The 22,689-nt window shown below is 40.0% G+C and overlaps 2 protein-coding genes across 9 annotated transcripts in view; one reads left to right on the forward strand and one right to left on the reverse strand.

Annotated features, from left to right (window-relative positions):
* Positions 1-1,535: 1,535 nt before the first annotated feature.
* s1pr4 (sphingosine-1-phosphate receptor 4) lies at positions 1,536-4,150 on the reverse strand. The gene is made up of 2 exons (XM_061683822.1): positions 4,055-4,150; positions 1,536-3,098 (listed from the first exon to the last, which is right to left on the reverse strand). The coding sequence occupies exon 2, from the start codon at positions 2,978-2,980 to the stop codon at positions 1,880-1,882; it is 1,101 nt and encodes a 366-aa protein (XP_061539806.1). The 5' UTR covers positions 2,981-3,098; positions 4,055-4,150; the 3' UTR covers positions 1,536-1,879.
* A 5,859-nt stretch (positions 4,151-10,009) lies between these two features.
* si:zfos-588f8.1 overlaps positions 10,010-22,689 on the forward strand; it is an 81,334-nt gene continuing 68,654 nt past the window's right edge. For all 8 annotated transcript variants that reach the window (XM_061684870.1, XM_061684868.1, XM_061684871.1 and 5 more), the window contains exon 1: positions 10,010-10,469. The gene's annotated coding sequence lies outside the window, so the exon portion shown is untranslated. The remainder of the gene's footprint in view (positions 10,470-22,689) is intronic.

The raw sequence follows: 22,689 nt of genomic DNA on the forward strand, positions 1-22,689 counted from the left end.
TTTTGGAATGTGAAAAAAAAGCCAGAGTACTTGGAGAAAGACCAAGCAATCACAGGGAGAACATGCAAACTCCCCACAGGAGGGCCTGAGCCGAGATTCAAACCCAGGACATCTCGACTGTGAGCCAGCCGTGCTAACCGCGATGTATTATTGCTCAATGACTGTGTTTTTATGTTTTTATGTCACAAAAGTATTCATTGTCAATTGATTATGTTGTCGTACTCGACTACCGGAGACAAATTCCTTGTGTGTTGTTGACATACTTGGCAAATAAAGATTATTCTGATTCTGTTTCTGATACTGATTCTGATTCTGATCTACAAACTCCATCCACTTTTTAGTTAATTCATCTCGATAGTCCGTTATATTAATTAGTGGAGTACATTGCGACATATTACATTAACAGTACTTTTTTTTTTTTTTTTTTTTTTTTACTTTTGGGACTTTTTTTTCCCAGCACATTCTCATGATATTGAGTAAAATTTTGTTAATTACTTAATACTTTGTACATGGGTGGTCCATGGATCGAGAACAAAACCCTTACATTTGAATAGACATTGAATCTATTTAAAGTTTTTGTTGCTGCTGTCTGTTTGCATGGGCGTCCAAGTACGACAGTACACCCATCAGATCCAGCAGATGGAGGCGCAATGAAAAAAGCTAGTTGGCACCCACTTTGTAATACACAATACTGCCACCTACAGGTATGGAGTGGAACAGTTTCATGCGACATGTCTTGACATTTAATCAGACTGACCTGTTTTTGTTTTTTTGCCTTGGTGGAGGTCTGCGCTCCACTGACAGGGCAAAGCTATAGGTATACCTGTGCAATCAAATGAGCTCTAATGAAAGAACAGTTAATAAATCTCTGTTTTAACTGACATTGAGCAGTTTGAGATTGATGTGAACAAAGACACCTTGAAGGGATTATTTAAAACTTGACTTTGTCAAGATGATGTCAATGGAATCTTACATTCATGAATCATTTTGAGGCTTATGGAGCCTGTCAAGGTTTCAATGACAAAACCACCTTCAGAGAAATAGAAAAGGTGGCATCCTGAATATCACGTGGAATGTTTAACATGAAACCAAACAGCATTAACACTTAATGTTACAGTGCAATAAAATGCATCAACATTACAAACATTTTCTTACTAACATAAGGTATAAAAAAATATATTTTCCTCCTCTTATATACATTTTTTAATTGTGTAAAATCTACCTGATTGGTGTTTTTTTTTCTTCTTTGTTTTAGCTCAAGTTGTGTTTACCTGAAGGCAAACCAAGTCTGAGGAAACAGTTATGTGTAGCACCCTTCTCAGGTCCTGTTTGCATAGGAGGAGTACACATTGTGGTCTAACCACTCGAAACTGAAAGGCAGCTGGTAGTAGAACTGAGCCTACATTTCTTCGACACTTTGTGGGCCTTTTTTGGGGTTGGCGGCGGGGAGGCGACAGTCATGTTCCTGACCTTGTTAAAACTGTTCCTGTTGGATTTATCTCACCAAACATTATAATGAATAAACACAAAAGGAATGAAGACGTTGGTCATTTTACTCATGAGGAGGGCGCATGGGAGATTGTTCAGGTTACAGCCTCTCAACACGCTCTAAACAATCTCTCCCGTCGCTCCTACATTTATTTGAAAATAGGAGGGTTCTACAAGACATAATGTTCTAAGCATTAAGACACAACACAAAACATAGGACCAGACGACACCTGTCCCGTCCCCGACCACATCCGATCACGTCCTTGGTCAAGGCGCCCTTCCATCAAATGTTGCTGAGTCATCTTCTTGAAGGCGAGACATCTTTCTATCTAAATATTGTCCATAATACTAATGCAAGCTAAGCAAATAAATGATAACTACTAAAATATATCTAACAGTTCCCCAGGCTGTCCTGCCTGTTCTCTGATGTGTTGCTGGTCTCCTTGGAGGCCAATGCCTCAGGGCGACACAGGCAGCAGCGACACAGGAGCTGAGCCATGGCTCTCCTCATCTCGCTGCTGCCTAGGGCGTAGATGATAGGGTTGAGGCCTGAGTTGAGAACGGCCAGGGAGATGAAGATATCAGCGCTGAAGAGCAGTGTGCACTGGCGGGACTTGCAGAAGAAGTCCACAAGCAGCAGGAGGAACAGTGGCCCCCAGCAAAGCAGGAAGACCCCCACGATGGTAATCACTGTTTTCAGCAAAGCCAGGGAGCGTTTGCGACACCGCTGGAAACCCAGTTGTGCGCTCTTGCGCACGTGACTGTAGATGGCACTGTATAGCACACCTATAGCCAGGAGAATGAGGATGAAGATGATGAGGGAGAACAAGATGTAGGTCTTGGAGTAGAGAGGGAGGAGGGTGGAGCATTCATCCAGGCTGCACACACAGTTCCAGCCCAACAAGGGAAGGAAGCCGATCACCAGCGCCAAAACCCAGCAGAGGGCCACCAGGCCGTAGATCCTATAGTAGGTGCTCCTGGCTGACTTCTGAGGCAGTGGCTTCATTATAGTCATGTAACGCTCCACGGCAATTAACAACAAACTAAAAATGGATGCAGCCAGGGCAACAAACAGCATGCCCTCACGGAAAAGCCAAAGCACAGGCGTTAACTTGAAAGTTTGACTACCGGACATACAGATGTTGAGCAGGTACGCTGCACCGGTCAGGAGGTCACTGAGGGTGATGTTGGCGATGCCCACGTACACCCAACGCTGACTGCGGCGAATGCGGGAAACAACAGCCACCAACACCAGGGAATTCTCCAGGATGATGAGAATGCTGACAAAGAGGAAGAAGACCATGGAGGCGCTGATGTGGTTCTGGGAGTTTGAGACGGTCCTGTTCTTCAGACGACCCGTATGGTTGTAATGCCGTAGGATCACGTGGCTGATCTCGGAGACGTTCGCTAGGGAGGTGTTGCTGGGGAAAGCGGTTAAATGATACAAGTGAGGGCAGGAGGATGGGGATGTGAGGGAGGAGAAATGATCCATGGCTGCTCTTGAACTGGAAGGATGAGGATCAGAACTTTGATGGGGTGAGCTGGGAATGAATGTGAAACTCCTGTAAAGACAGGCTATCGTCCCACTCAAACCACTGGACAACACACTCCTGACAAGACAGAGAACAGAAAAACCATCAATGCAGGAAGAAGCCAAAGCAATACAATAAGCTGATAATTGTATGGTTAATTCCAACTAAAAAATAGTGAGGAAATATGATTAGAGTTGACTTTTTATACCCTACCCACAGAGTCATACTAAATGTAATTATTGTTGACAAGGCTTATTTGGTCAAAGTGCAATACATGTGGAGAAGTACTGTATACCTGTTATTTAACTATACTTGGCTCAGACTGTACTGACAAGTATATGGAAATATAGATAAATGTAATACTTTTACTTATGTACATGAATTCAGTTTTGATGACCAGTATACATTTTAAGTATAGCTGACTTTTACTTACTTATTTAAGTATCCTTAACTTTATCCCCAAAAAAAGTATATTAAAAGCAACCTCTTTTTGATGAAAATGTGCATATTTTTGGGCCCAGTATGTCCCTGGTAGCACCACTACTTTTATTGTCATTAATGCCTTCAAATAATTATTCAACAGCTATTTAAGATGCAGTACTTCCTCACTGGTGCTTTACCAATTTAAATGGCATCATTTTAAAGCCTCCCTCATGTGGTGAACACAGCATGGCCCAGAAGCAGATGCAGAGGGCATTTAAATCACAACAGGATGCACTTGAACTATATCTCCTAAAGCAAGTTGCATGCAGAAACAAACAACGTGTGCAGTATCAAATATTTTGAATAAATATGATATTTCTTCTCAGAAATCTATTTGTGGAGTCCAAAATCAATTTCTCAAATTTTGTCTGAGGTCACCAAATGCTATTATTGATCCTCGAGAAAAGAGAAAATTATATCACCCTAAATACAAGTGGGTCATTTCATAAATCCAAATCTTTTCAATCTGAATGAAATAAAGTAGCACATTTTGTGCTATGAATCACAATTACGAAGCAGAAACAGACAAATAGTGTGCAGTGACTACTTACTGTGGACAGTTCTGTTGGTGATGCTAAGTGAATGAGAAGATGCACTTGTTGCTGACTACTGATTTCTGCAGCCCATTTTGGATGGGGAAGTAACCCCGAGAAAGTTCACACCCATCACACGTGTATGATATGCAACACAGATTGCCATCATGTTGTCACATTTCTTGCACCATATCGTGATGACGCTGAAAGGTGAATTGTAATCATTTTATCTCTCAGGGGTCTTTTAACTGTGACTTCTATGCACCGTTTTTGTGATGCATTCTGACTAACATGAGTTCCCACTGTGATTTTTACTGTGACTGCACATCAAGTAATATCACCCAAATTGCCCAATGAAAATGTATTTTCCATTTCTAGTAAAGTCAGATGACTCAAAGCTTTTGAGTATATGTGGCAAGACACCTACTTGCACTTACGAGACTGCGGCACAGAGCCAAAACCTCAGGCATCAAACTATTCTAGTGTTCTTCCCCAATATTTCTCAGAAAGTACCAGAGAAAAACAAGAAGCCGCCATTAGATGGAGAAAGTGCCCTTCCCTGTTGATTATAAGTCATCACTACATCTGTGGTGCCGGTTTCGCCACAGTGGTATTATGCCTGACTCTTAAGCCATGCATTGCAAAGTTGACTTGGACAAAGTGTCAGGAACGACACACGCGTCACAGGCCCTTTGCAATTGACCACAAATTAATATCGCACTATTTTCAAATAGTGCAAAATCTAAAGTTAAAGTCACTTTTCCAGTTTTCGTAACCTCTGCACTGCAGATTGTAATAATATTTCTGCAGTGTGACTATATCTCATAATGTGCTTTAAGGTAATTTTTTGGGAGTATGTAACAAAACAAGAAAACAAGATGAAACCATTAACATTATGGAATTAAAATATTGTTATTATGTCTGTCCTCACAACTTATTGTTTGACATCACAAAACACATTTTAGTCCTACAACTGGCAGCAAATGTAGTACATGCGTGCGTGGCCCTGAATTCCCACTTTGTAACATGCATTACTGACATCTATAGGACTGGAGTGTAACAGTCTACCATGTATTTTACAATAGTACTTTGTGTGTGGCAGTCATTTCCCAATGCACATGACTGCCATCGACAGCAGCCGAACAGTATCACCTAACATTTCACGATTTATTTCCCAAATGGTTAAGATAAACATGTTTAGGACCCTTGGGCCTTGGTGGAGCTCTGCAAGGCTGGATTTACACTGCAAGGTTATGTCAACAAAATTCAGATTTTTTTTTGCTCTCAAGGGGCAGAATTCGTGTATATAATAGACAAAAACCTGCAAGGAATCAGACATGCCCTGCGATTGGCTAGCGCCCTGTTCAGGGTGTACCCTGCCTCTCGCCCGCAGTTAGCTGGGATAGGCTCCAGCACACCGGCGACCCTGGTGAGGATAGGCGGTGCAGTAGTAATGGATGGATGGATGGATGGATGGAATCAGACATCTTCAGATTGGAATGAGGCCTCTTCCAAATGTGGATAAAAACCTGATCTGCCAATGCAGGTGCAACACACAGGACTAATTTATCTCAAACTTGACATCATCGAACTACACTTTTTGGTATAAACACCCACGTCTGACCAAACAACACAAATAAACACATTAAAAACAGCCGCTGTTAAACTACAGCCAAAGCACAGAAAAATGAATATGGTCTAATTATTGTAGTGATTATGTATGAAATAAGAATTGTAATTAATTTAGGATGAAGCAATAAGCGACGTTTGCGTTATTTCCGGTTTATCGTAAATTTGACTTGATTGTTAAAATGAAACTAATGTCTCGAAAAGGGCGCCACGTCAAATTTTTCAAGTTTAACTTTAGGCAAAATGACAACAAACCTCTTTAAATCAGTCTCATGATCTGTAGGTTGCTACACTCTACGATATTTTGAGTCCTAGGTTACAGAGGTTTACTCAAATTCAGAACACACACAAAATATGACCACGAGTGGAATTTTATGGTATATTTAATGAAACACACAACTACAAACTATAACAAGCAAATTGTCAGGATTCAGGTTGTAAGTTGGACCCAGATGCAGAAAGGACAGGGAGGTGAGTTTGGGAATAAAGGTTTATTGCAGCTTGGAAGCGAACAAAGGAACTCCGAGAACTAAATCCGGGATTGGCAAGGTTCCAACGAGGTCCGGTCTGGCAGGGTTAGGAGTCCGCGTTGTCGGTGGGCCGCAAGAGGTGAGCACTGGTTTGCAGGGAGCAAGGGCAGATGGCAGACTGGGGACAAAGAACAAGAATTAGGTAGAGGTAACTCACTAGGTCTTCAGGAAGCAAAAAATGAAAAAAATGAAGGGGTGCCAATAATAGTGAGCAGGACTGTATGTGTCAGTTCAAATGTACATGAAAATAGACAGTCAATATCAGATACGGGCATCCGAATAGGATCTGGACCTGCAGTGTACAGTAAATCCAGTCTTGGAATCATTCTGGTTTTACTCTCTATTCTCCATGCAAGAAGAAAAGTTCAGAAATAAAGAGAAAATAATCAGTATGTAAAATGAGTGACACACCTATTTGACCTACATTTGGGGCTAATGAGGAATGACATTTATGGGCCTCTCCCCTGAAACACAAGTACCTCATTTTAGATGGAAGTTCTCCTTTTTTTCGATTTTTAGATTTAGAAAAAGACACAGCTGAATACACTTGAGTGACACATCATTAGGTACAGCTTTACATTTTATGTTGACGGAGTCAAACTTTACTATTGTGCTTGTATTTTGCAGTTGTGTCTGCGAACTGCACTGCATTACACTGAGAGCTCCTATATTTTGGTACACACTTCTTAGTATGATCCAGTGCAGTTTCTACATCACTACAACCACAAAACAAACATGGGCATTATTATCTTGATGGGCTCTTGTTAAATTGTGCCCGTATATGACGTGTCTAATAAGTGTAAAACTATGTAAAATAATACTATGACATTGAAAGTACTCTAAATGTCATAGTAGTGCTGCTTTGAGGCTGCTGGTGTAAATGGAATGAGGAAAACAAACAACAACTGCAACCCAAGGCGTGAACAACACTCTGTTGACGGTTGAAAACGCCCTCATTCTCAACATATAACTTCAAACAGCACTTTAACCACAAAAGTAATGTCAACCACAAGTGTGTCTTAAACGTGCCAACCATTCATTTAAGGCTGATGAATGTGCAAACATGTCTTTGGTACAACACATGCACAAAACTCATATTATTATTTTTTTTGCTGCATGAAACTTGTGCATTCAAGGTTGAGGAAATAGTGGTGGTTCAATCTCTTCTGTAGACTATTGCATAATTTGACTACTCTACAGTATCTCAGCATCAGGTTTATGTGAAACCTACAAACCTTCAAATCAGTGATGTTCGTGCAAGATGTTGGCCAATAGAGTAAAGTGAAGGAGAGCAACCCATGGAGCTGGCTCACACATGATGACATATTGCCGTGAATGTTTCTATTTGTGTGAAGAAGTCAACATCCTGTGGCCAGAAAGTAGCATTACAATGTTTTGCCTGAAAATGAAAAATTGTGTAGCTTCATCAAATGACCACTAGAGGTAGTGATTAAAAAAATATAATAATAATAATAATAAAAAGAAAACAATATTGACAGATATAATATGGGGGGGGGGGGGGGGGGGTGGCAGATCGACATTTTTGACAGACTAGTCCGGTCACATTCTTCACATTTTGTCGGGGGGGCTACCTCAGAACGGCGGTCATAGAACCGCCACTGGTTTAAAAGTAATAAAAGACCAACAAGAAAGGATTAAATACTCCTTCTTACTTTTTTTTTTTATAACATTGAGAGTTTCATTAGTTGTTGTTTTTCCCTCATCATTGTTTTAAAATAACATTTTATCCAACAAAATGTTAGACGTCATGTCCGTCTTGTTTTTAGTTAAGTTTGGTTAATACCATTGTTCCACCTTTTAGTATAATTTTCCCACACGTTAAAGCAAAAATAAAAATAACGCAAAGTCAATTAAAAAAAAAAAAATAGATAATAAATTAAAGCTACATGTAGCAATAAACAGGCGCTCAACTCTCATAATCATGGAAAATCATCCTAATGATTATGATATTGCTCCGCCAACATTAGAATTTAGACGTGTAAACAAAAAAGATGTAATTATCATCGCCCATCTGTCTAGGATGTCTGCTGATTGGGGCTTATTTGGACAAATTCCCATGTGTGATCCCAGTAATTGTCCCAAAGTGGCGGCTTCAAACCAAAAAGAGGCAAGTTCCTGTTTAATTTCTGGCATGGGTCTCAAAGACTTTTTCGTGCATCCTGTTTCATCCATCCATCCATTTTCTACACCGCTTATCCTCACTAAGGTCGCGGGCGTGCTGGAGCCTATCCCAGCTGACTCTGGGCAGAGGCAGGGTGCACCCTCAACTGGTCGTCAGCCAATCGCAGGGGACATAAACAAACAATCATTCGCCCTCACAGTCACACCTACGGGCAATTTAGAGTCGCAAATTAACCTACCATGCATTCCTTTCGGGATGTGGGAGGAAACCGGAGTACCCGGAGAAAACCCACGCAGGCACGGGGAGAACATACAATTGGAATTTGAACCCCGGTCCTCAGAACTATGAGGCAGATGTGCTAACCAGTCAGCCTCCATGCCGCTCATCTAGTTTCATGTCCAGTAAATTTCGTGTCGATTGGTGAAACTGGTGTGAAAGGGCTAATTTTTCCAACTTGAGTAAGTTGGGGACATCTAAAATAAAACTTACACCTGCGCAAAAAAGGTGAGTTTTTGATATTGTTGAAACCCTCAAAAAGTTTGTTGAAGAAATTATAATTAAAGCTGCAAACAACTATAATTGGGCCCTTGCACCCCTGTTTTTTGTGGTAAATTATCCTAAATGATCATGAAATGCTCCACCCACATTAAATGGTGTAGGCAAAAAAAAATTTTGCAGTTTAGCGTTGCCCATCTGTCTAGCGATGTTTACTGTCACGTGACTACATCCGCTCAAGGGGGCCCAACTAGGCGTTTGATGGTATATAAACAGTATACTGTACTTGATCTCATTTCTTAGCCCATACAAAGATAGATTAATAGTTAAGGAAGAAGCGGGTTGCTAAAGAGAGAGGGCTTATGCAAGAATACAAGTGAAAGTGTGGATATTTTAAAGGAATCTCACGGACTCCATTCATTTTAACTTACCTAGTGTGCATGTACGGACCGTTCGTTGTGCATTTTGGTTCCAAACTTTGCTTTTTCATCCACAGTCGCATTATACATTAGGAATATAGTTACGTATTGATGTAAAACACAATATTTGATGCTTTATGTACTTTTTCATCCACAGGGACATTATACATTATGAATGTAGTGGTGATCAGTACCCAGATGTCGTCACGTGACAGTGAACATCTATAGGCCTACCTGCTTCCGATTGGGCGAATTCCCAAGTACGAGCCCTGGAATTTACCCAAAATGGCTGCTACGAACCAAAATGGCTGTCTTCGTGTTACATTTAATAAAATAAATAATAAATAGCAAACAATAATTCTACATTTCAGTAAAATACATAGATTTACATTGGGTTGGGCCTCGTAGTGTTACGAGTGCAGCCCAGTCATTGAAATAATAGCATCCTAGTAGGCCAAAAGTGGCACTAGTAGTGCAAAAATGACACATTCAATCGACTCGTGCACTGAATTGTCTTACTAGTGACAACAAAGATCGCACTAGATCATGGACCTTAATCGAGGATCTCAAACAAATGTTCAAACGGCTTCCATAACGTCCTGAATGTAAAATTCGTCACTTGCTATTTAAATCCTGCATGGAGCGCTGTTTTACCAACCATGGCTTGTGAGCCGCACCACCACTGTCAATGCTGTAGGGGGCACTGTTTTCCCAAAGCAGTACCTTTGAATACAACAGCGCGCACTCGTTGAACACACAAGCTTTTTTTCCCTTCAACTTTTTTCCCCCCCTCTACGCTTAGTCAGCCTGGCTGGCGTTATTAAGGCAGAAAAGAAAGGAAGTGGCGACAGGCTAGCTGGTTAGCCGACCAGTTACCAGTCTATTTACCCAGTGACAAATGTACTTTTGAAAATCTTTTATACCAGAGACGCCTCTTCTTTGTGTCGCCGAGGCGTACGAGGAAGCTACTTTTTTTTTTTTTTGTCAGCTCCATTTATTTTTTGTTTCCGCGCCGATTTTAAGCTCGTTGTCTCATCTTTGTCCGTCTCCGGGGTTGTTAGCCCCCCACAGACTCCAAGTCGGGTTAAAACCAAACCGAATACAAACAAGACACGGATATACGAGCGTGTTGGTCATTGGTGTTTGATTTTTATCAGTCGCTTTAATAGTGGGGAATACAGTGAAGAGCAACACAATGCAACAAGCAGCGAGGAAAGGTAGGTTCTTGTTTCATTGTACGTTGGCTCAATGTGACACATTGTTTGGGACACAAGTTTTAAAGACAGCGATCCTACCACACTGAATAATTCCTTACTCTGGAAGCATATGGACGTTTACAAATGTCTCTCGGTCAATGTAATGACAAAGAAGCAAAGGGAAGTGATAAATGCAGCCTACACGAGTGTATTGACTCTTGTGAAGGTCAGTTAACTTAGTCAAAACTGTCATTGTAAATAACTTGGGTTACCAAAATGTTGGCGTCTTTGCAATGTGCGCATGAGTTCGTTGTCTGTCCCAACTTGTTGCTCAACGACGTTCCCAGACGGTGCACACAAAAAAAATATTTAAAAAATAAAATAAATTTAAAAAATGCGACTAACACACTGATAGTATTTCCCAACATTGATTGGACCGCGGCACACTATGTAAAAAAAAAAAAAAATCTCTCGGCACACCCGAGTCCATACAAAAATGTCACAAAGAGTATCAGTAATAAAATAATGATGGATACAAAGGTTTAGTGGAAGAGCATTTAATTGTTCGGCCTGTCACTATACGTCAATAGCGTTGATAGATGAATGGACGTTGTTTGTGCTAAATAGTTATATTTAGACCAATTAAGCGAATTTTGAACATTTCCTGGACCACACTTGATTATCTCTTGGGTCTCATTAATGTGCCAGACACAGTGGTTGGGAATTACACATTATTGGACTATGCTTTTACAGTATTGATGTTGATGGTGGTGCAGGTACACAACAAAGAAAGGAAGGAAACTACATTTCAGTTAGTTATTGTTATTTATGGAAGAAAGATCACATCATTTAATATCCATCCAGTTTTTATAGTGCATGTCCTTATTAAGGTCACAGATGAGCTGGAGCCTATCTCAGCTGAATTTGGGCGAGAGGCATGGTACACCCAGGACTATTCACCAGTCAATCGCAGGTCACATATTGACAAAACGACCATTCATACTTGCTTTCACACCTATGGACAATTTAGATTCATCAGTGAACCTAACATACATTAGATTTTTGGGGAATTTGGGAGGAAGTCGGAGTACCTGTAGAACTAGAGTTTGCAACCCAGGACTTGCTTGAGTTAGAAATCACTGCATCGTTAAAGTCGGCACCTTATATTGCTATCATATATTGTTGCGCACCAGCATGAACAGAACACCTCTCCAAAATCAATCGGGAATAAAATTCGCTATAAAATTGCTGATTTAGTACGCAGTTATTGAACGGACACATTGCCGTTGCCAGCCGTACCCAGCGAAGTCTGCACTCACGGCGAGCGCCTGACAGGAGAAAAGGTTTTAGTCCTTAAACGCTAAAGACTGTGATTGTGCCATATTCCCAAACTCTATTTCAAAGGTCTAAGAGGCGTGAGTGATGCAATTAAAAAAATAAGTGATGAGCTAACTAGAAATGAATCTGCACGCACACTTACCGTTGTGGCTGACAGGCTTCCCTCTCCACTGTTGAAGCATTACAGCTATTAATTTTTAACAAACCAGGCCTATTCAAATATATCTAACCCAACTATTTGAACTCATTTTTGTCTAAAACTGTACAGAGCTTCAATGTTGAGGCGACATAATGCCACAAGGCTCCTACGGAGTCAAGAAGAGCGGGAATTATACGACAGTGCTCAGAAAGTTGAAGTGTTCAAGATAGTTTATAGATATGCTCTCAAGCTATTTTCAACACTTTAGATTGGTTAATAAATTGTAAAAAAAAAATAAAAATAACTGACTATGTGGGGACTGACCCAGTATTGAAACATTTTGAAATTGAATGTACAAGGCATCCACTCGACAGCAACAGTATATGATTTGAGGATGTATGGTGGGATGCAATGTGATGTTCTACCGACATGCGTTTATTATTCAGGTACATCTTTGTGTGTGTGTGTGTGTGTGTGTGTGTTAATGATTTTGGGTAAGGTTGTTTTAACATGTTTTGACTCATTTTGTAGTGTCAGATAAGGCATATGGAAAGGAAGTTATTATTTATGTGCACATAGCATCATGTTTGTGGTCCGAATTAAAATAATGTTGACTGTTGGCACTGACATCCATGCACAGCCCTAAAATGGTTAACATGACTCAATAGAACCATGCTTATGTTTATGGTAAAATAATTTCCACTGAGACACTAAATGATTGCCTGGGCTTTAGTCTATTTTCACTACCTTTATCCCAGGTGCTTTGTTTATACTCAATATTAAACTGTTGCAGTTTTTCCAAAAGGATTTTAAAATTGTTTTTTAAGAAAAACATCAAAGCAAAACAAATGGTTCCATATAAGCTGCAGGACCAAGTACTTTCATTATGACAAATGTCCGAATGGTGGAAAAAAGAAATCATATGCAGGAGCATTACAATTACACACACGCATGCACTTTGCTTTGCTAGATCATCGCCATCTTTGTCACTACCTTTTCCATTGCTTTGATTTAGCCTGGTCTGAAATGATGTTTTCCTATAACCCTTGGTTGGTCACATGCTGTGTTCACATCCAGAGCAGCTTCTTTGAATCACTTGAGTTTGTGTTGCTAAGCTCACAAAAGAACTCAAAATGAAGGTTGTTGCAATTAAAGGATTTCTTTAAGATAGAGTGCTTAACATGGACTAGTTTTGCCTCAAAAACCATCATCATTTGTAACGTAACATGAGATGTCATCCAGTCACGCCACAACAGAAGAGTACCAGTGCTGGCAGTGTAGTAATAGGCATCGAACATGTAATTGAATTTAATTGAAATTTAACATATTTGAAATATCTCTTACATTTACCTCGTATATGCTAATGTTAATAGCATCTGAAAGAGCTAGATTCGGCTGGAGAGATTAAAAGTGGCGCCTAATGAACTAATTCGCGCAACTGTTTAGGAATATGTCGTCACGCAACACAAGAAGGCACGCTCAGCAACTGCCGCTCTTACTGTTTTTTTATTTTATTCTTTTGTAAGCATGGCCTAGAAGTGTTTTTCATTGAAATATTTTATGTAATTATGACTTTAGTACTGTGTTAGTGATAGACTACAGCACGTTCCGACTCGTGTACAAAATCAAGTTACTGCCTTAAGAACTGAACTCTTCTTTTATGCTTGTTGGAATGTTACTTAAAATACGGACTGTTCATGAAATAAATGTTTTATGATAGCAAAAGTTCCAGACAGCCTGGAATTACTGGATTCACTTTACAATATAGATATCAGAACAACTTCGAAGCCAGCCAACGTCATGGAGTGAATTATGTTCGACTTTGGAGGTTCCACTGGATGAGAATTAAATTCATCCTTCATGCAACTTCTTTTGGCTTGTCAAAAATGTACATATTGCATCCCCCCCTAAAGAGACTCATTGCAAGACATTCAAACCTTTGAGATTTCAAGCATCCTTTCCTCTTTCCACATCATATTTTTAAAGTGCTTCTTTTCACGCTGGCAGTACACTGAGCAGCTATTTTGTCTTTTTTTTTTTTTTTAAAGCAAAGAGCCATATGGATATATGCAGTAATGATAGCGAGGTGGGGGGGTTGGGGCTCAGAGTTGAGCTTCAGTTGGTCTGCACATCCTGGCGGATGCAATTCTGTGTGGCTGAATAGATAGAATGGAATAGATAATGGATCAGGAGCCATAGACATGCCTAATTTCTGTTGTCTCTGCAATGTTTGAGTAGATTCTTGAATCGTTCCTTCACAACCAGTCAGGCTCACTTGGCGTATTACTGAGTACAGTATTAATGAGCATAATGTCGCATATCACCCCAATCTTTACCCCGTGTGTATATGTTACGTGTTAAGCTCAGACACAGTGTGGGTTGCTGGGCAACCTCAATATGTACCTATTTTGAATAAAATTTTACACTCAAAATCTACATAATTGGGGAAGTCCCAATCCACTTTTTCACTTCTGATCTGATACCGATATTGCAGCCTTGAGTTTTGGCAGATACCGATATCCGCAAAAATCATACATACTTATTTTGTGGGACGGAATGTTATAAAAGGCTTGATCAAGTGATATTACTCAAACAGAAAACAATAATCAGCAACAGTAGGTATGAGAAAAACTGACCCATTTATTATTAACCAATGGGTTTCATAAAGCAACTTTCAACATCGGAATGTACTACAATTGAATAAAATACATAAAATTATATTAGAAAATCCTGAAAAATAACTTCAATAAAACCAATAACAGCAAGTGTTTAATTTTATATATGTGTATATGTATGAATGTGTGTGTGTGTGTGTGTGTGTGTGTGTATATAGAGACACACACACACACATATATATATATATATATATATATACACACACACACACACACACACAACCCCAATTCCAATGAAGTTGGGACGTTGTGTTAAACCTAAATAAAAATAGGTAAAAAAAAAAAAGAAATAAAAATAGAGTACATTGATTTGCACAAACGTACACTTATTCAATATTTCATTAGCTTGTCAATTGTGTTTTTCATTCATTGTGTGTTAGCTTTGAGCTTGTGATTTTTCTGGAAATAAAAACAGACACGAAGATGGTGATGTTTATGCACATTCAAAAAGTGGAATTCTTTTGTGTGTTTTGTTTTAGAGTGAATTTCAACTGGAGTGTCAATAAATGACTTTAAGCAAGCAGCATTCACTCTTACTCCTTGCTATTATGTTAGCTCCTTAGCAACATTGTTGTGATCACATGGACTTTGCATGCCATCGGGGCGCTGCTGGATAGAAGTGCTGGAGCGGGGCATGGAATGGACTGCTTGTATAAGAGCGGTAAAATCAGAGATTTTAGATCCAGTCCAATGTGATCCTTGTTTTTTGCTGACATCGGACCAATTTCCTATCTCAAAGATCGGATTGGGACACCCCTATACAAAATAAAATATCAGTTCTTGAGTAAAACTGTTTCCATCATTAAACCTTTATAACTGCATAGGAATTTATAAGTAATATTTTAATATCTTATACAATGTCAGTGGTCATGCAAGATTAAAAAAAAAAAAAAAAAAAGACTTTCATTCCATACAGCAACTGTGCGACTTAAAGTTAAACTTTCGCTGTACCCAATATTAATATCTTTAAAAAATAATTATGAAGTGGTGGGACACGATCAGCATTACAGTAGTTTTTAAGTTTTTGTGTCTTGCAGTGGTCTATATATACTGTTATGTGCACTCTCTTGACCGACAGCTGAACAGGTGTTTTCTAGCATTTTCATTCGGGTCAGCAAAAAAACCCGATTTGCAGGTTGTAGTCTACACGTTAACAACGTTATCTTATCTCAGTTAGTCATGTTTACTTGAAACATTGGTTAGTTAAATTGGGATAATTAGGTCAGTAGCTGGTTGCTGAGTGAATATGATTAGGCATAGTGTATGTGCAGGATCGGCTGATAGAGCACACTTTACTGACTTCCATGTTGTTTTAAAAAAAAAAAAAAAAAAAAAAGGTGCCAGAAGTACATGTGGAAGTGATTGTTCCGCTTTTGTAACAAAACCTTGTGTTAGCGCAACATCAAATGACTTTGAGATGGCAGTGTTGTTTAAGAATTATTTTAGTCTTTTCAAATGTTTGTTGGAAGAAGGATATGGAGCAGGTTAGCAGCCGCACTGGGATTTCTAATTAGTCTCTGAACAGCATGCCTTCTCGCTATGTGCAGCTGCTGTGCTGGGCTAAGCTGATGTAGGTTACCTCTGTAGTGAAAGGCAGTGCAGCCCCATTGATGAGGCTGATGTAAACTAGTCAGCTCATCTGTTCAGAGGTAAACTTGAGCCTCATTAATAGGGTTGGGCATCGTTTGAATTTGAGCGATTCATGTCCTGATTCCGGTTCCTTATTTTTATTCCAGTTCCAAACGATTCTCTATTCCGATTCTTTTAGGGGCCTGGGTCAAAAAAGTTTGCATGGTTTAAATAAAGGGTGTCCAAATTACGAACATACATTTTCTTAGCAGCCCGCAGCATACACTAAAATGAACAATTGACGTTGGGGTTCTTTATAACTAGTATCAATATCAAACCCATGAACTAAAAGGCAATATGTGTGGAACTAAACCAATTAACTTATTTATTAATTAATGTTGCAGCTAAAAGTTAAATATATCCATCCATCCATTTTCTGAGCCGCTTCTCCTCACTAGTGGCGCGGGCCTGCTGGAGCCTATCCCAGCTATCATCGGGCAGGAGGCGGGGTACACCCTGAACTGGTTGCCAGCCAATCGCAGGGCACATACAAACTAACAACCATTCGCACTCACATTCACACCTACGGGCGATTTAGAGTTGTCAATTAACCTACCATGCTTGTTATTGGGATGTGGGAGGAAACCGGAGTGCCCGGAGAAAACCCACGCAGGCACGGGGAGAACATGCAAACTCCACACAGGCGGGGCCGGGGATGGAACCCCGGTCCTCAGAACTGTGAGGCAGACTCTCTAACCAGTCGTCCACCGTGTCGCCAAGTTAAATATAGCATTGTTAAAATTTTTATTTGGGACTGTTTTATCATGTGAAATGGTTACATGTGAAAGTTTTAACTTGACTTCCTGTTTTAAGCTTGTAGCCTTTTATTTTCAAGGGTATGCACTGGAACTCAGCATTTTGGCACGAAAAGTAACTTCACATGGCACAGGTGATTTTTCTTTTAATTATTATTATTTTTAAATATTTTATATATTTATTTAATTTTAATGGATGTGAAGAGATTCGGCTCCAAAAATTGATGGATGGATGGAACCAAATGCTATAAAACGTTGATTCCTTTCCTTACCCACCAAAGAGGCGCAAGGTTAGTGTTTGTGAGAATGTGAGACAACGTTAATGTGAATTTTGTCCCAATTCATTGTGATGTAAAGTTGCTACGGGGAAGTTTTCGCTCAATGTTAAGGTTTTTTTCCACTGTCATCGGCTCTTCCATTGGTTTTAAGACTAAAATAAACGCTAAAAACTAGACTTTGCACCGATCTTATCGTGCTGATCGGTATCTGCGATAATTAGCATTTTATGCTGATCGGCTTCTCATAATTCGCTGATCCGATCAATGACACCATTGATCGGCTCCGCAAAAGATATTTACTCCGCGTCCCCATCGTGTACAGCTTTTGAATCCAAAAGCTAGTTTATTTTTAGCCTTGTCGCAGTACTACGTCTTTTGACGTAGTACTGTAAATATCGGACCGGCAATAAAGTTATTTAAAAAAACAAACGTGGGCCGTGTGGGACAGACAACATGTCTGAGACAGACAACACGTAATGCGTGGATCAGATGGCAATACAAATTTGGTCTTTCACGATTGCACTAAGTCAGACTACTGCAATAAATTCTTATATTCTGATACCACCACATCCCGTTTTTTTACGATCACTGGGCTTTATCTTGTCAAATCAAACAGGACTGGATACACTCGTTACCACAGCCACGAGAACAACAATCGATCGCGTCGGGTGTATTATAAGAACTAAATGGGGAAAAATGTGTGTTAGTGGTCACTGGTGCTCTGGAGAGGACTTTAGTTCAAGTATTGCTTGAGGTATGTTAATGTACTTTTAATACGTACTTCTCGCAAGCAGGCAACAAAACCTGTAGCCGAGCAAGCTAGTGCAAGCTAGTGCTAGCACTAGCACTAGGACGAGGCTTGGAGCGCGTCAGACTTCTACACATCATAAAAGCCTCCTTTGCACAATATAATCTTATTCCAATTGTTGCACTGAGGCGACTGGTCATTAATTTTAACAAAGTTAAGACAAACTAGCTGCTGTTGGGCACAAGCATGTCTAGTGCATGTTCTTTGTTGGTTTTTGCCACTTCTTTTCCGGGGCCAGCAGACTAGGCATCGAAAGTGGGAACCATTTCTAGTTCAGGTAAATAGTTTTATGTGTGATAAGTGGAAAAGTACCCGCACGGTGGATGACTGGTTAGCACATCTGCCTCACAATTCTGAGGAACCATGTTCTCCCCGTGGCATGGTAGGTTAATTGAAGACTCTAAATTGCCAGTAGGTGTGAATAAGAGTGCAAATGGTTGTTTGTTTATATGTGCCCTGGGATTGGCTGGCGTCCAGTTCAGGGTGTACTCCACCTCTCGCCCAAAGTCTGTTCGGATAGGCTGCAGGACGACCGCGACCCCAGTGAGGATAAGCAGTACGGAAAATGAATGAAAAAGTGGAAAAGTAATTGAGATAACAAAAACTAGATCATGATTTAAGATGATTTTACTACATGAAGTGAAGGGAAAGGACTGAAGCAAATAACTTGAATGAGCTTGTTGAGACTTGTTTTTATTTTCTCTTTTTGCCAGTGTGCTCATTCATAAGGAAGATATTTCGATGACAACAATACAAACGCTGTCTCTTGACTAGGATTATCTTGTTGGATCTAAATGCTGCTTTTTGTAACCGGTGGATTGGATCGGCAGAATCCATCATCTAAAATCTAATGTCCTGATAGTTTTAATCCAATGTCTCTTCACAGAAAGAATTAACTCGGATAGGTCATAGTGTAAGTCACAAATAAAGTCCTTTTGACTCTGTAACAAAAATGTGTTCAGCAGAGTAGCAGATGAATGGAAAAATGGAGGTCAGGAAGGAGAAATGTGCCAGTACCAGTGTGTGCTCCAGGGTCCGCCTTTCTTTGGTGGAAGAAAGGGGCTTTTTCACTCTACAGACAACTGGTAAATGAGCTGTGCCGTAAGGGGTTGCTATGACCTGTTATTCTTTACACACTTTACACTGGAGCAGACGGCGACCAAAAGACAGAGAATGACTGAGAGTCAATTGAGAGAGATGCAGAGAGGGAGTTTGGTGAGGCTGTAAAGTCATCAATTCCTCAAACTCCTTGGTAACCTGGCACTGTCAGTGTGGCCAACCAAATTTATGGGCTTTATAAATAGACTCAGCCGTAATAATAGGGTGTAAGTGAGGAAAAGACCAACTGTTTCAGGATGGCCTACTTACAGTGCTTCATTCTTCGCTCGTTTTAACACATATCAGGTCAAGATGCTCGCGATCAAAGCCTTGATTGCGATCACACTGATCTTCTCATGGTGGCTTGTTTACTGTAGATGGTGATTACAAGTACGGTTATATTCCAAGCAGAGATTTAACCAGAATTTTAAAAAACAAAAAAACAATTGGACTTTTCCACAGTGAAGTACAGTGGTTTGTCTGTGTAATGGAACACAAAATGTAACCACTTTTAGACAGCCAACATACTGAAGCAATTAGTATCAAATGTACAAGTTGCTTCTTTGATACACTTTATTCTTATTTGACTTGTTTTAGAGTTAAATGCAGGAGCTCTCATGTAGATACCAGAAGTAAACTGAAGTAAGATATTTGTTCTTTTTTTAGTAATCGTTTGGATGTGGCGCTGCTCCAGCTGTTGAATTTTGCAGTATTTTGGATGATTTAAGATCATTCAAACAGGAAGAGACTGTTATGGCAACCAGAGCTTGGAATGTCCACAAGCGCCTCTCTGTCCATGATGTAAGCGCTGGATGACTAACATACCATTTATACATAGATTCAGCTGTCTCACAGGGCTATGACAACCTTCAGTCTGTATTTGACCCTAAATTTGCCAATTTATGAGGATAATTTTGAACTGTGGAGAAAGTACATAAAAGCTAGGCCAGATGTTTTCATTTTTCACATTGCACGCTTGACTTGTCATACGATATACTATTTGTATAATTTGTCTGCGTTTAATGAAGCATAAAACTCATCCAGTTTGAGAGTTGAACTTCTTCTCTTTTAAGACAGTATCACGTTGGAGATCAATCAGTTCCATCTGCAGCTCCTGTGGCGCTATTTCAGGCTGTTGTGTGACTGAATCTTGGATGGCAGTTTGTCAGATGAAGGTGTTTTGCTGAGCCTGCAAGCTTGATTTTTACCGCTGAGCTGTAGCCATCAGTTCCTGCGTTGATTGGCTGTTAGTATAATCATCATGCTTGGTAGAAAAGTGACAGCTGATGTTATATTCCTCTAAAACTGCAATGGTTTCTTAACAAATTAGACATACAGCCTTTGACCGGACTGAAAAAGTATTTAGTAGTCCATTCTATATTAAAAACTCTGCCCTCACTGTCGACTTTTCTTTTCTTTGGCACACTCATGGTTGAAGAAGGGTTCCGAGCATTACCAGAGTAAAAACAGAACAGCCAAAGTCAAGTCAATGTATCACTGTACCTACTTTGCTACCTACTGGAACCACTGGGCATTACAGGCCAACCTGGTGGAACCACTCGGTATTACAGGACAAAGTCACATGAATGCAGTCATGTTTTTGATATGATTTGGGCGTTTCTGTACCGATCTTTGGCGGGCTGGATTGAAATGATAAACGGGCCGGATGTGGCCCACCGGCCGTAGTTTGCCCACCCCTGCTCTAGACACACTGATGACTATATGGACAAGACATTGAACCCAGTGGGCCTGGCAGTGGCTTGTATGAGAGGCTTGGAAGCAGCTGCCCATTGGTGTATGAATGTGTTCATGAATGGGAGAATGTGGGAGCGTTTGTAAAGCACTTTGGGAACCGTGATGGTGTAGTTAAAGCGCTATATAAGTGCACTCCATTTGCCATTTTAATATATTGACTGATTAATGGCGGAGAGAGGATTAGTACCCTTGAAAACATCATGTTTTTAAACAATTTAAATCACAGCGAGTGAGACGGAGTCTTGCTGCTTTGATATCACCTTATTTACTGTATGCCTACAAGCGATGAAAAGACAGTTCAGGATCTACCATTCTAAATTAATCAGTGGGGAACTATTGTGAACTTTACCTCTTGGTGGAAACATAGTTTACTGTACTACCGGGTCGTAATACGGCTGTAATTGAGGCCTGTGGTGAGAGCTATTCCTTCCCCCTCCCCACCCTCTCTGCCATCCCTGATCCTGTCCCTTGGCTCATGATTATGAGCGGAGAGGCGGAGAGGGACCACCCTGCGGCTAGGATTGCTCTTGCTCTGCACTGGTGTCGTGTTCTGATGGCCACTGTCAAATTAGGCTAGGCAATTAAATGAGTCTACGCATCTGAAGTTCCAATGAGATGATATGGAGCAACTGTCATTTGTGTCCTCCTCCATCTTTCTTTAATGTCAAGATACAGAAGTGACAAAACTGCCTTGTGTAAATGACTGTTGGTTGCTGAATTTTTATTTGTAGGTTAAACTTTACCTAAAAACTTTACCTAAAACCTTCTGCATGTGCATCTCTCACAGAAAGAGAAAGACCGATGTAACATTAGTTTGGGAGGGGACCTGGTTTGCATTAAGTTTCTGGATCAGTACATGGAAGGTGATTTGATTCTGTTTGTTTTAAAGACCTTTTGTTGGATGGGACCTTCAAGGTTTGAAGTGTGTCTTGCTTTTCTTTATGAATGCCTGACAGGCTGTGGCGGGTAACCCTACAGAGGAGCAGACAGAAGCACAGATGGGGAAGTATAGGTGAGATCAGCAGAGATTGAGATGGAATAGGAACAGAGGTTTGGCTTTTGGCTCTCTGTAGACTGGAATCTGTTCTGTTTGTCTTTGCTCTGTGTTTACTGTGAAGCCTCAGGTCACTGATGAATAACTTATTTGTCAGAAACCGTACAGGATGTCTGGGTTTGGTGAGAGAGACTCGTAGTGACAAGATGTGAGCAATATGTGCAGGAAAGAACAAAAAACTTCAAATCACGTAGCAGACCCATCACCTTGTTTAGTTGAAGCATTGCATGTACAACTAAAACCAATAACACAAAATGCAGATTGTAATTAATAACAGACCCCATACAATGTTATTTTAACATACATGCCTGGCACTAATTAACCAGAATGTGTCAAATGTATTGCTGGCAATTATAAAAGCTTTCTAATTTAACTTTTTAAACGTGTTTCTATCCTTCCAATAGTCTGGGGACGTTAATTCAACATTTAAAAATTTTAACACAGTGAGGTTTAGGTGTTCTTATTATGACAGATGTTTTAATTATTTGATGTCAATCGATTTATTGCAATAGTTATTTTTTAATGCATGTAAATTGATAGAGGAAGATAACATTCAGGCTATCCATGTAAAACACCACTGTAAACAAGCTTACTTTTATTATTATTATTTTTAAATATGAATGAAGCAGCATGTTTCTCATTCTGTGGTCCTCAGAGCATTGGACAGGAGAAGAGAGTTAATTTTGAAATAAATGTAATTGTTTTACAGGTA

The sequence above is a fragment of the Phycodurus eques genome, chromosome 8 (assembly GCF_024500275.1).
Source record: "Phycodurus eques isolate BA_2022a chromosome 8, UOR_Pequ_1.1, whole genome shotgun sequence".
NCBI lineage: Eukaryota > Metazoa > Chordata > Actinopteri > Syngnathiformes > Syngnathidae > Phycodurus > Phycodurus eques.

Excerpts from the sequence above, each read along its gene's own strand:
- s1pr4 (XM_061683822.1), bottom strand. The coding sequence starts at position 2,980 with ATGGATCATTTCTCCTCCCTCACATCCCCATCCTCCTGCCCTCACTTG.